The sequence below is a fragment of the Kwoniella shandongensis genome, chromosome 3 (genome assembly GCF_008629635.2).
Source record: "Kwoniella shandongensis chromosome 3, complete sequence".
Lineage (NCBI taxonomy): Eukaryota > Fungi > Basidiomycota > Tremellomycetes > Tremellales > Cryptococcaceae > Kwoniella > Kwoniella shandongensis.
Window position 1 is genome coordinate 1,537,583 of NC_089289.1, and position 13,485 is coordinate 1,551,067.

Below are 13,485 nucleotides of genomic sequence, written 5' to 3' on the forward strand. Positions count from 1 at the left end.
GACAAGATGACAAAGTGGGAGTGGCCGAGCATGAAATCTCATACGAGGAGGTTGGCGGAACGGTTCCCTGCCGCGATGTCGCATTACAGTGATACTAAGCGGAGTGCGGCGACCGCTGCTTAGGTAGCTTGTCAGCAATCACTGCAAGGTGATAGATATTGTAGATTAGTAGGTTTGGAATAGTATGGGTTTTCGTCCGGTCAAGTAGAGGATAGAATCTTGATGCGACGACAGTTGCGGGCGTAATCTGTCATCAGCGCGTTCTCGACCGCTTTACAATGCAAGACATCGCACATCGCGTCGTCAGGAGGTTACCTAAGCGTGTTGTACACGCTCCATTCCAGACCAACACTGGATCCTGCAACCATGCAACATGTGTTTTCGCGCTACCCTCCCGTCGTGACCGTCGTGAGAAAGCACTGTGTGTCTCAAATTTAGGTTGTCACACTGTGCCATTCTACGCAGATAGCGCGCTCACATTGTCACGAAGTGTACCAGTTCGCGCTCACGTTGTCGCCACCTGGTCCACATGTCAATTAAATGTTTTCGATGATCACCCTAAAAAGTCTGCCGAACAAGGATTATGAGCGGACGGGAGTCGCTTTTTCTCTGATTTGTGGAGCACGTAGATACGTCCCAAGTTCGGATGGGACGGGTCCGAATTGCATTTAGCCCGACCGACCGGACACAGTGGAAGCATATAGGGATGCCTGGACGCCATGGCCATGCTTATTGCTAGTTACGACACGATGAAGAAGGAGCAGTTGCTCACACATGAGGAGGGAAAATGTAATAATGTACAGGAACAAGATCTCTGTGCTGGAGCGAGCGAGCGAGCGAGCGAATAGGTAACATGTTCGATCGACGATCAAGAAATCATGGTACCAGACCCGCGAGCGTTACTTATCCAAAATGTTCATTGAGAGTGCCTATCGACCCCAGACTTTCGGTTTTCAGGGGTATGTGGTTAGAATGCTCCGATCTAGGTGCAAATCATCAATTGAACCAGCTTCTATATGTGGTATAGAGAGCAAGTAGGTATGGTAATCTTCCCTATTCAAACGGCATATACAACGACCCCATTTTGCGGTAAAGTTGAGTCGTACCGCAGTTACAACGTGACTGATAGAAGCATCAATAATGTATTTCGTGTGAACGCACAGAGGAGCGGTTTTGAAAAGGTTATCAAAGATTAGTACGAAGTCAATGGAAAGGGTCCAGGGTCAGTGATCACCCCTAAAAAATCATTTTCTCGTTGGAGACGAAAAAAAGAAAAAGTTGGACACCAATCGCAAGCTACAGTGCCAGACGTGAGACGTTGATGCATTGCGAATACCTGGTCTCGATTCGATTCCCACTACGTTGCCAGGGATGAGGAGTAGAGTGATAATCGTGAGAAGAGAGCGCGCGGTGAATGAGTGCGTGGGGCATACCTTACACCTCGCGTTACGACGGGGAGACTAGTATTTTGTCGAGTTGGGGAGAAGAACATATATAGATTCAAGACAGATAGATGTGTTACGAATGGAATGCTGCAAACTGTCTCACATCTATCACTTTGTCAATCACCTGTCACTCACCAGCATATAGCAATAGAGACGATCAAACATCTCAACGCCACGGTGTGATCAACCTGACCACCACATTCCGTTCCTCCGATCTATCACCCCTTAAAAAAGTCAAACGAGCCGGACGCCGTACCGCACCGCGCACCCTTGATTATCGTAAAGTTCAAAGATGCCATTCTGGAAGAAACGTGACGACAGACCTGGTTCTGCTTCTTCTTCGTCCTCGCAGAAGAGACCGAAAGGTCACAAGAGCATCTATGCAACCGCACCAGCTATACAAGAGAGAGAGTCATCGCTTTATCTACCGACAATCGCTATACCCGCGAATCGTAGTAGCGGGAGAAGAGGAAATAGTAGACGAGGCTCGGGATTAGATCAAGCCACGGTTCAATCATCACCACAAAGGGGAATTAACAACACCAGCGCTAAGAAACCAAATAGAACCTTGTTCACCACTCTACCCGATCACATCTTCAACAATCATCCGCAACAAGAAGTTGTACGGGTAACACAGCATCATAATCATCAGTCCTTCCCGTACTACACAAATCAACAATTACAACAACATCCATACGATCGTCATCCTCACTCTCATTCCACCTCTTATTCCTTGTCGACATTCGACCTCGATTGTCGAGCGTACTCTTCTAAAGCATACAACAGTTCGACAGTGGACATACGCCGACCTAGAAGCATCTCCTTTGCAGACGATCCTATCTGGACGGACGAATCTCGATCCTCTTCATCATACTACAATCACAGCTACGATAGTGAAGACGAGGACGACGACGAAGCGGAAGAAAAGCATCATCCGGCACATCAAAAACGAGCAAACCTCGTCACAAAAGCGAGATTGACTTGTCAGAGTTTGCTAGAATTGGGCAAGACGATGAGCGGTGCATTGGGATTGAAGGGGGAAGGGATGAAGTCAGAGGTGTGGGGGAAGGTGAGTGTGGCCGCTATCATTCTGTCCTTTGACATTTGTTTGTTTGTTTGTGCCTGTCATCACTTTGTACGGTGATCCGTGCGTGGGTCCCATCACTTCATGCCCCGCTGGCTCCATCCTTTCAACTATTTGAAGATTACCTCCCTCTGCACTTTCCTCCCTCATCATCAGAACCTAGTCGCCACCTTGTCGGTCTACCTCTCGACTCATTTGCTTCTCTCCCTGGAGCGCACGTATCTCTTCCTGTCGTTATTGCAAGCATTGTTTCCCTGTCGGTGCGACCCAAGCGTTCTCTATTCTTGATTCTTTTCCTTTTTTTAAATACGTCACCATCACGGTTGACCTCTCCACTTGTTTCGCAAATGTTGGAATTCGATCACTGATCTTTGTCTCTACTCTTCATCCGAAACAGTCTCACGCTACCGACGACGCGGACTCAATGGCTGCTCCACCACCCATACCGGCTCGATCACGACTTCGTACAGTACCTGAGCCAAAATCCAACACCTCGCCTTACCCTACACCGGCACACACCCCCTCACTAGATTCATCATCCACATTATCACTCTTCCCAACCCCTCCAACCACCTTGGGTCACGCCGAAGCGCCTGCTCGAGTCGTTGGTCACAAGAAGTCAGAGATCTTCCAGCTTCCGGTTGACCCTCCACTTCCACTGGAGGAATATCGAACACCCGTTTTGCCGTCATCACCGGTCGCGGGCACTCTTGAGTCACCTAGCGGACCCAATAGATCGCCAGGCAGTAATGGAGATTCCATCTTGACTTTCGGTAAGAAGAAGAGCGGGAAAGTGGTAGAGAAGGACCCGCACAAGGTGAGAGACGGTGCGGAAAAGAAGGCAAGCAGCAGTGGTGTCTATACTCGTAAGTGCAGCCTCGTCAACTTGTTCTACAAATGCTTACGCCTTTCGTGCTTGTAGCTATGACTTTCCCCGGAGCTTCTGGTCCAAGACCGTCCCATTTCCCCACCCACGTCTACACACCTCCGACCTTCACGCTCCATCCTACAAAACCGCAACCTCAACCTATCTCTCCATCCGGCTCCTCGATCCACTCCTCGTCGTCATCACATTCCGACTCCACTGCGCCTCCCGCGACGCCACTCTCCCCTACTACGCGATTCAGCAAAGCGTTGAGCAATGTCAAACGGTTCTCCACCAACATCAAGGGTCAAAAGGATAGTCAACATCCTCATGCACACGACTACTTTATCCCAGCCTCTATCTCTTTGGAGAGCAATTCGACCGCCAATCATTCCCGAGACTCTAGTCTGGGACCGCAAACCCCTACGTCGAGCTACCAACCTCATACTCCAGTAGGGGGCTACTTCCCGCCTATCTCCGCCGGGTTGGGTATGGGTCTTCCTGAGGACGTGGGTTCCCAGGGAAGTCGGACCAGAGCACAAAGTACCAGTGCGACTACTGTTCTATTCGACCATGGCGTGGAGAGCGGTAAATCACCGATGCAGAGTCCGAGTCTGGGTCATAAGGGGAGGAGAAAGCCAGTACCGAGATTGGCAGATGATGGTCTTGTAAACGGGATGGCCAAGTTGGAAGTCGAGCAGACGCACGCACTGTGATTGGGAGGTTAGATTGGCATGGTCATCGAGCATATGGACACTACTTTTAGAGTTTCGCATGGGTTGTATTTCGCATTAGTTTCCACATTGTCATGTTCACTTTGTCTCTCATCATTTATAGTCGATAAGCGTTTTTCTATATTCACTATTATAGTCTCCCTATGTCATACGGGTCCAATTCGTCGAAATGACTCCAAGTCTGCGTGTTCATCCATCTCGCACATCCTTAGGACTCTAACGCAGTTCGTGACCTGCTCTCTCATGCGAGCAAAATCGCCCTCCATCTGACTGCCTCATAACCCCAACCGAAATGTACAAAAGCAGAAGCCAACACTAGCCATACGCTCTGGCCCCAGCTGACCTCTACTCCGCCCTGTGTGATAAGGTTGTTCGATTGGGAAATTGCATGACCGACTATAGCAGCTTGAGCGATGAAAGCTACCCATGTGAAGCTAGTGGCAAACACCTACGATCAGCCAAGAACTCCCCCAACGGGCGTGTCTGGTGTGTATGGGAGATACTTACATGAAGCAGACGGACACGGTGAGAAGGTGTATTTGGACGAGACTGTACAACTTGTCCTTGTTCGGTTCTGGATCGACTTGGTATGAGTATCGAATGGAATAAGCGTGAATCAAGCCTGAGGCGATGACCAAACAAAAGGCTGTTTGTAACGAAGAAATCGTTCTCATCAGCAAGATTCAGGCCGCAAGTCAAATGTCGCATCGAGCCGAAACCATACTTACCAACAACAGAGGTGACCGCCACTCTACCCAGATTGAGATTGATATCGTTAGGGATCGTGAAACCGAAGTAACCGACTGGGATCTGCCATTGAAAGCCCCGGAAAATACAGCCCATCTTCTCTGTGATGACGAGGTTGGAAACGGTGTAGCCGCAATAGTTTTGAGAGGCGAATCGGATCTGTCCAGTAGGAGGAACCATTCAGTGTCAATATAGTGAGCTAGGTCAATCGGCAATCACATCATTCGGAGTGTAGGAGTTCCTTGTCCTGATTTGTGTGGGGGGGGGGGAGTCGGAGTTGAATCAGACTAGACTTACCACCTCGCTTGACGTAGTGACGGAGACATACCATACTGAATCTGCGCTAGAGAACGCAGCGATGGCGAGGAAGATGCATGATACGATCGGGTAGCCGAGATGATAGGGCAGACCTGTAGTCCGTGAGGGTGCCATGATATGGTGCTAGACCTGGAATGGTCAGGTTATGTGAGTAGGTGAGTTTGTCTTGTGAGCGATGAGCGATGTAGAAGCGACAGAAGCTCAAAAGTCCGACATTGTAAGCACTGAATGACTTTGTGCGACGAGCTGTAACACCCAACCTTTCTCCTGTGACACAGCGAGCGAATGAGGGTGATTCCGATCCACAAAGGATGTAAAGCGAGAGGAGTTTATTGTGAGCTTTTCTTAGTTTCACAAACGCAGCTTGCTGCGACTTCGGGTGTCTCCTCTCAATTGCATAACTGGGATATGGGTGATAGAGCATGACATGGCGTTTGTGAACGATGTTGTAGTACAAGTGTTGAAAGCGTAAGAAGAGGAATAGATCGGTAAATTAGAATATCTCAACTGCCGCCTCCACCCAAAAGTAGCGTCAGGTAATGGAATGACGAGATGAAGGTGTGTGGTGTGTGACGTGGAGCGTAGAACGCGACACAAAGCTTACCAACTTTATTCCACATCTCATCTCTGTTGTGTACAACTTCACTTCTATCTCTAACAACGTACAGAGATACAGTAACGAAATGAGGTTCACATACACCCTCTCAGCATCACTATTGGCCTTTGCATCCCTTGTGAGCGCAAGCAACGTCATCGATCTCGATACAACCAATTTCGACCAAGTAAGTTCTATATATGGGCCGTTTTTTTGGTCTTCCACCGAATGTCTTGCTGATCGTGCTTCTGCTTGTCTAGTATGTAGGAGGTGACCGGCCTGCTTTGGTAGAATTGTGAGTCGGCTTATACAACAGCGGTGGTTCGTGCACGCTGACGAAATTCCCTTGTGCAGTTACGCACCGTAAGTCTTGTCGATCGAAGTGGGAGGATTAGTTGCTGAGTAAGTGATCGAAACACAGATGGTGTGGACACTGCAAGAACCGTAAGTCCAGTTGTGATCGTCATGGATGAAAAGCCTAGCTGATCGGACAACAGTCGCACCAACATACGAGCAACTTGCCGATGCATTCCCCACCGTTCGTTTATTCATTCACTCAACAAGACGAACCGCGAACTGACCTTTTGGTGATACTACAGGACAAGGTGGTGATTGCTAAGACTGATGCAGACGGTGTTGGTCGAGAGCTTGGAAGCAGATACGACGTGAAGGGTTTCCCCAGTATGTCTGCACCTCCCCTTACCTTCCGAACAGTCTGTTTCGCTTTCAGTGGCAAATGCTGACATTGTCCTTTCGTAGCTATCAAGTGGTTCCCTGCCGGATCTTCCAAACCCGTTGACTACAGTTCCGGACGAGACCTCGACTCTCTTGTTGGATTGTATGTTCAGTCACCCGTACAGCAGTCCTGTATATCCGCTGACGACATTCGTCTCTCAGCGTTACCAAGGAGTCCGGTGTCAAGTCTAAGATTAAGCCCCCTGCTCCTCCCGCCGCCGTCCAGCTCGATGCTACCAACTTTGATGATATCGCTTTGGATGACAACAAGAACGTCTTGGTCGCTTTTACCGCTCCTTGGGTGAGTAGTCCTCTTTCCCCTGCTGAGATATGCACAGGCTGACCAACATCAACTTTCCACAGTGCGGCCACTGCAAGGTATGCAGAGTCTCTTGCCGTTTATGAATCGCGAAGCTAACTGATTGGTTGAATATAGAACATGAAACCCGCCTACGAGAAGGTCGCCAAGGCGTTCTCCTCCGAGTCTGATTGTGTTGTCGCTCAAATGGATGCCGATGAGGCTCAGAACAAGCCCGTCGCTGCCAAATATGATGTCCGAAGTTTCCCCACCATCAAGTTCTTCCCCAAGGGCGGAGCGGAGCCTATCATGTATAGCAGCGGTAGGACTGAGGAACAATTCATCGAGGTGAGTTGAGACGTGCTCGTTGTGACCAGCGCTGATGTCGATGTCGTCGTGCAGTACCTCAACGAGCACTGCGGTACTCACCGAACTGTCACTGGTCTCCTCTCCGAGACCGCCGGCAAAGTCCTTACTCTCGACACCCTCGCCTCTTCTTTCTTCTCCGCCAAGCTTCTTGAGCGACCTGATATCCTCAACAAGGCCAGGGAGTACATCGGTACTTTGACCGACAAGAAGGCCAACGTCTCCGCCGAGTACTACGTCAAGGCTATGGAGCGGGTCCTCGAGAAGGGTGAAGGGTGGGTCGTCAAGGAGCAAGCCAGGTGAGCTAAACACCACTTCATTATGTGATGACGTGACGAAGCTAAAGTTGTTGATTTTAGGATCGCTGGTCTCCTTGCTTCTCCTTCGCTTGCACCTACCAAGCTCGACGAGCTCAAGGTCAAGGCCAACATCCTCTCTGCTTTCGCTATCAAGAAGGCCGAGGAGGCTTACGACGCTGCGGGAGAAGCTCTTGGTGATGCGGCAGCCGCTGCTAAGCAAGTGCCTGGTCAAGTCAGGGACGGTGTGGATCAATTTGCGGACGCTGTGCAGGACAAGGTGAAGCAGATCAAGGAGGAGCTTTAAGCGGTAAACGATGAAAGAATGGAGTCACGGTGGATGTAAGCGGATAAGAAGAGGTAGATCAGTAGCTAGTGAAGCATTGTTACGATGAAATGCATACCGTCATGGCTCGATCGCCATCAGATACAGCAGCAGCAGCGTGGATAAGAAATGCATCGAGTTTAGGTTATAATGAAAAGTGCCACATTCGCCACGATGTCAGCTTGCGCGTCGCCAACCTCAAACCAACTGTGACGTTGTTCATTTCCATAACTTCAATCTCAGTCTGATATTACCTCTCTCCTCCTCATATCGTTGCATATCACCAGTCACGATGGCCAAAAACCCCACCGCTAAACTGACGGACCCCAAGGTTGCTGAAGAAGAGAAGAAGACGGAGGAAGAGGAAGTTGAGAAGCCCGTCATCGAGGTTCCTGTTCTGAGCGTTGAAGATGGTACGTTAAGACCTCTCTCCCTTATCAGATCCAGTTTGAACGACTCGCGTTCACCTTGAGTGTGAGGTTGATAGTAGAGCTGACGTCTACCTCGGATATTGTATTATGTAGAGATCCTCAACAACATCACACTCATCGGTCGAGCAGTTACTTCCATCGAACCTCGATTCACGATCCGAGTATTAAGAACGCTCACGACGCTGAGGAAAAGGTTGACGAAAGAGGTCTTGAAGAGTGTATTAGATCAGGCATTCCCTAAAGGATGTAAGTGTGACTTCCTACCGTCTCCCACTTGCTTGCTCCTGAGGCCAAGTTGGTTAAGGAGGATTAAGCACTGCGTTCGTTCTCTTCACTTGCTGTCCTTAACGCTGATTCATATTTCCCCTTCCTCCCACAGCTAAAACCGGTCAATCCCTCATCGCATCCGACATTTTCTCTTCTCTCCCCTCATCCAAACCTTCCTCGACAGAGGAGATGGAGGTCGACCCTGCACCAGCGGCGACAACCACTACGACTGCCGAAGGGACAACTACGCCTGCTAGCAAGAAGAAGTTTACACCTCCTATCGATGGAGCGAGTGGTGATCTCCTGCCTGAAGGAGTGATGTATATCAGATTATTGGTGATCTTGCTCAACCTTGATGCTGGTCGAGTGAAGGAGGTGAGTCCGCTTCTTGTCGTGTAAGGGGGAGGACATGTCTTACGACTTGGGAGCTGACGGACAATGATGATCACTTCGCGTAGGCGGGAGAATTCGCTTTGGAGACTACGGAAGTCATCAGCTCGTTGAACAGACGGACAATGGATCAGATCGCTGCAAAGATATGGTTTTACCTCGCACGATCATACGAGATCCAAGGAAGATTGGCAGAGCTACAACCGTGAGTGGTCACGCCCCTGCTTCTTTTGGCGTGTGGTCCAGCTTCATGCTTACTTTGTACCATGTATAGATCGTTCTTGGCTATTCGACAAACTGCTGCACTTCGAAAGGATGAGACTCTCGAGGTGAGCTTCTCCATCGTGACCGGACCCGATAGTTCGTACCGAGAGCTGACTGAATCTTCTTGTCCCACTTGCTAGGTCACCGTCATCAACCTCCTTCTCCGATCTTATCTCGCCTCTCAGCAATACGACCAAGCAGACAAGCTCATTGCCAAGACCACATTCCTCGGCGCTGCGAACCAAGCTCAGACTGTCAGATGGCTCTTCTACGCTGGTCGACTCCGGGCTATCCAGCTCAACTACTCTCAGGCGAGGTCATACCTCCAGACAGCTATCAGGAGAGCACCCAAAGATGAGGTTGCTCCAGGTTTCGTGCAATTGGTGAGTTGCATCAGCACCCTCAGAAAGAAGGTTGAAGCTGATCGATCCCATGATGTAGATCCACAAATACTTCATCATCGTTGTTCTCCTCACTGGTGTCATACCCGACCGAGCTTTGTTCAGGAAACCTGTTCTCAAGCAGGCTCTCATCCCCTACTTCCAGATTGTGCAAGGTTAGTCGACTCCACGCTGTGCTGTGTACATCGTGCTAATCAAGCGTGTCCGTGTCTAGCTGTCCGAGTCGGAGATGTCACTGCCTTCCAAAAGGCTTTCCAAACCCACGAAGCCGTCTTCCTCGCCGATTCGACCCACTTCCTTATCCTCCGACTCCGTCATTTCGTCATCAAGACCGCTCTCCGAACTATCACCCTCGCCTACTCTCGTATCTCGCTTGCGGACGTGTGCATCAAACTCCATCTCGACTCGGAGGAAGATACAGAGTACATTGTGGCCAAGGCGATCAAGGATGGTGTGATTGACGCAACGATCGATCATCAAGGTGGTTGGATGCAATCAAAGGTCGCAAGTGATGTTTATGAAACCGACGTTCCGGCCAACCAATTCAACAAGAGGGTTAACTACTGCACCCAGGTGTACAACGAGAGTGTTAGGGTGAGTGCAACATCGGAGCTGAAGTCGACGTGTGCAGAGTCGTGGCTGACCTGAGTATCGTTCACAGGCAATGCGATATCCACCCAACGCGCATCGCAAGGGTGAGCTTCAGGTTTCCTGTTAGTGAGATCATTAGCTGACTGGACGGCTTTCTGGACAGAACTCGACACGGCTGCTGATGCTCGAGAGCGAGACAGAGAGATCGCTCAACTTATTCAAGGCAGTGAGAATGACGCAGATGACATGGACGACATGGGTGATTTGTAGATGTTGCGGAAGTGATTGAGAGAGATAGAATGTCAACAGATGCAGAGGTATGAGATATTATGAAACGAAATGATTAAGCGAGCACACTATGGAAGAAAATAGTAATATTGATTGATTATGAGATCCGCCTGTCTGTCTAGTTGTACATCTGCACTTGAACTCCGATGACGCTCACGGTCCTCCCTCCCACTCTTTCCGACCAGGAGCCACTTCCGTCTATATCAAGCTAGCAATACCCTTCTCCTCGGTCCGCCAATTTGCAAGCAGTGAGCCGCTCTATCCGATCCAACTGCTTCCTCCGATCGCTTTGGTGGGCGTCGACTCCCTACCCGCAGCTTTGGCGACAAAGCTGTTCTTTGCTGGTGAAGCCTTGACGCTCTGCTTCGCAGGTGAAGGAGCCGAGAACGAACTTCTCGTTGAAGCGTCTCGCGTATGTATGACCGCAGGCAAGAACGAAGTTGGTGTAGGATTCTCGTGATAATGTTTGAAACTTGAATCTGAACCTGAAGGAGATCCACGACTCGTCCCGGCGCCAGCGCCTCGTAGAGGTGTGACATTGCCCAATGCCGTGGCGGATGCGGCACCGGAAGGTGTCTCGCCATCGAGTAAGTGTCGGGCAGTTCGCCCGGGAGCGAGAGTGGTAGGGCCTAATCTGGGTTTACGAGAAGCGAGGAAAGTGTATGGTCCTTCAGGGATGACGGCAGGATCGTTATCCATCATCACCTTGTTTTGTCGCCTAAAACCGTAGACAAATCTAATCAGCATCCATTCTGTCTTCCTTCCCAGCCATTCTCCCTGATGGGAAGAAGACGTCACTCACCTCTTGTTTCGACTGGTCTTGTATCTCCAGAACACCAAACCAGCAATGACGAGCGCCGCCACAGCACCAATGACAATACCAACGATCGCTCCTGTAGAGAGAGATGCGCCCGAAGCTGCTTTTCCAGAAGCGGTGTAGACTCGGAGAGAGTTGAGAGACCAATACGCTTCGGAGAACGCGGCGGGGAAGTTCTGGACAAAGTTCCTGCACGATGAGGGACAACCGGTTGAAGCGTAGGTCGATCCGGCGCTAAGTACGGTTTTGGCAAGGTTAGCCACATGGCAGATGTACGACTGGATCTCTCAATAGTCAAACTCACTAGTCTCCACAGAATGTGATGTCAAACACGATCACATGGTTGTTGAAGTCGCCTCGACATGGCACGGTTAAGTTAGCAGCGGGGATACCCCAGTTGGCAGTGTTGGTGGTAGCAGTGTTGGGGTTCTATGGAGCAGATCACGTCAGCTATGCCTTTGTGAAGCCGGACGTGGCAGGTAGAAATTCGGATCACGCCCGTGGTTGGCAAGGAAGTCACTCACTCTTACGTCCTCGGGGACGTTGGGCGAGGTTCGAGGCCAGAAGTAAACGTATACACCACCAGAGCTACATTGCAGCGACTGTCAATTCCTGCTTTCTTTGCAGACATGTCACCGTCCCCACTCACTTTTTCAAATCTCTCCACATCGCATACCATCCGCCTCCTACACCATTGATCGGTCCACCATACGTTCCATTCCCGGGGTCTGTCATCCTAACACCACATCCCGTATTGCCCGAGACATAGGCACTGCACTGGGATAGACCCTGACTTCCACTCATGTATGTTCCACCTTGCAATTCACACGTTTCGGAAGTATGAAGGGCGGCGACATTGGCTATTTGAGGTAGGGGGTTGGCAGAGAGACCGGTGGTAGCGTTGTATGCTGCAGATCCAGCGAGGGGGAGACCGTTCGCTCCTTCAAGAATATCGATCTCGCCACCTGCAGGCCAACCGTCCTTGGTCACTGTCCAGAACGCAGGCCACTGTTGAGGGAGAGATAACAGTCAGCTCCGGCAGAGATAGCAGTTTACACTAGGTGCTCGAGTCAGATTGAACGACGACACTCACAGTTCCACATCCGACAGGCATATGGTTCAGATCGAGAATGTAGACTCCCTATTTGAGGCACTTATCAGCGCCATACTCCATGTGAATCCCCTAACCGCATTATACACCTGAACTCACATCGGCAAACTTCTCTTTACTGCTGATTCGGACACTGTCCCTCCCTCGTCCGCTCGCAGTGTTCGATGAATCGGCACGCATGATGAACGTGTTGTCCGATTGGACGTCGACGAGACTTGCGTCCGACGCATCGGATTTTGATACGTAGCTACGAGAGCGTCAGTTCGAAACTTCCAATTCATAGCGAAGATTGTATGGACTCACTTGACGTAGCCTTGTGTTGGGTCGTCGGCCGTGAAGAAGTCTGAAAGCGTGAAGTAGTCAGGTCAGTATTTGAATCACGTCGTGACCAACTGTCTTGCAGCTCAAACTTCAATATTGACCCCGACGATGAGACCATGTTCAAGGGGACCATATCCTTCTTTTGATCCGCCTCTCACCAAGACTTTTCTTTCGGATCGTCTCCCAGCTACAGCCCACATTCATCCTTCTCAACCTTCCTCTCGCCCCAAGCTCGAGTCTAGCCAAGAAACCGAACACTCACCAAACTTGTCCATGAAATCATTACCGATATAACGTCTCGCCAACTTCAGAGTCGACTTGGACGTATACCTCGTCGCATCTGCGCTTGAAGTGGTTGATTGTGCCGAGGTGTAAGGTGCCAGAGAGGAAGAGACGAGGAGGAGAGTGGTGATTGCTCGTGAGGGGAGGGCGTGAGATGGCATCGTGTGATTTGTTGTCGGCCCGTAGTAAGTTGTAGGTGGTGGGGCTGTCGATGTTGGATAGAGAGAGGGCGAAATCGGTCGCTCTGGCTCACAAGCTGATTATTGTCACTGTGCTTGATTCCAGGATGAAGTTGGTTTTGACCAAGCGGAAAGGTGAATCACTATAATGTAGGTGGTAATTGGGAAATGAAGCCGTTGACGTCGTCTTCTAATGAATGAATATATGACACTTAGCGTTTCGCTCTTCCGACCAAGCATCTTGGCTTGAGTAGGCGATGATATACCGTAACAATGTCTCACCTTTGTTATACTATACGAACGCGGATTCTGGTCACCGCTAATTCCAACGTCGC

The 13,485-nt window shown here is 50.1% G+C and overlaps 5 protein-coding genes across 5 annotated transcripts; 3 read left to right on the top strand and 2 right to left on the bottom strand.

The window, feature by feature from the left end:
* Positions 1 to 1,737: 1,737 nt before the first annotated feature.
* On the top strand, positions 1,738 to 4,110 carry CI109_101915 (uncharacterized protein; the record flags this gene model as incomplete). Its single annotated transcript, XM_032006560.1, has 3 exons — positions 1,738 to 2,514; positions 2,927 to 3,395; positions 3,452 to 4,110. The coding sequence occupies 3 exons, from the start codon at positions 1,738 to 1,740 to the stop codon at positions 4,108 to 4,110; spliced, it is 1,905 nt and encodes a 634-aa protein (XP_031859229.1).
* Positions 4,111 to 4,369: 259 nt separating this feature from the next.
* Positions 4,370 to 5,307, bottom strand: CI109_101916 (uncharacterized protein; the record flags this gene model as incomplete). The annotated part of the gene is made up of 4 exons (XM_032006559.1): positions 4,370 to 4,562; positions 4,636 to 4,774; positions 4,857 to 5,034; positions 5,173 to 5,307. The coding sequence occupies 4 exons, from the start codon at positions 5,305 to 5,307 to the stop codon at positions 4,370 to 4,372; spliced, it is 645 nt and encodes a 214-aa protein (XP_031859228.1).
* A 569-nt stretch (positions 5,308 to 5,876) lies between these two features.
* CI109_101917 (protein disulfide-isomerase domain) lies at positions 5,877 to 7,790 on the top strand (the record flags this gene model as incomplete). The annotated part of the gene is made up of 12 exons (XM_032006558.1): positions 5,877 to 5,975; positions 6,049 to 6,083; positions 6,143 to 6,151; positions 6,210 to 6,232; positions 6,286 to 6,326; positions 6,388 to 6,469; positions 6,548 to 6,626; positions 6,686 to 6,824; positions 6,887 to 6,901; positions 6,960 to 7,169; positions 7,224 to 7,486; positions 7,547 to 7,790. The coding sequence occupies 12 exons, from the start codon at positions 5,877 to 5,879 to the stop codon at positions 7,788 to 7,790; spliced, it is 1,239 nt and encodes a 412-aa protein (XP_031859227.1).
* Positions 7,791 to 8,100: 310 nt separating this feature from the next.
* CI109_101918 (uncharacterized protein) lies at positions 8,101 to 10,422 on the top strand (the record flags this gene model as incomplete). The annotated part of the gene is made up of 10 exons (XM_032006557.1): positions 8,101 to 8,221; positions 8,333 to 8,485; positions 8,619 to 8,881; positions 8,965 to 9,101; positions 9,171 to 9,225; positions 9,301 to 9,543; positions 9,602 to 9,716; positions 9,776 to 10,155; positions 10,223 to 10,256; positions 10,316 to 10,422. The coding sequence occupies 10 exons, from the start codon at positions 8,101 to 8,103 to the stop codon at positions 10,420 to 10,422; spliced, it is 1,608 nt and encodes a 535-aa protein (XP_031859226.1).
* A 276-nt stretch (positions 10,423 to 10,698) lies between these two features.
* CI109_101919 (uncharacterized protein) lies at positions 10,699 to 13,390 on the bottom strand (the record flags this gene model as incomplete). The annotated part of the gene is made up of 10 exons (XM_032006556.2): positions 10,699 to 11,158; positions 11,243 to 11,491; positions 11,562 to 11,686; positions 11,782 to 11,845; positions 11,907 to 12,265; positions 12,351 to 12,398; positions 12,468 to 12,615; positions 12,672 to 12,711; positions 12,952 to 13,215; positions 13,363 to 13,390. The coding sequence occupies 10 exons, from the start codon at positions 13,388 to 13,390 to the stop codon at positions 10,699 to 10,701; spliced, it is 1,785 nt and encodes a 594-aa protein (XP_031859225.2).
* Between the last annotated feature and the right edge of the window lie 95 nt (positions 13,391 to 13,485).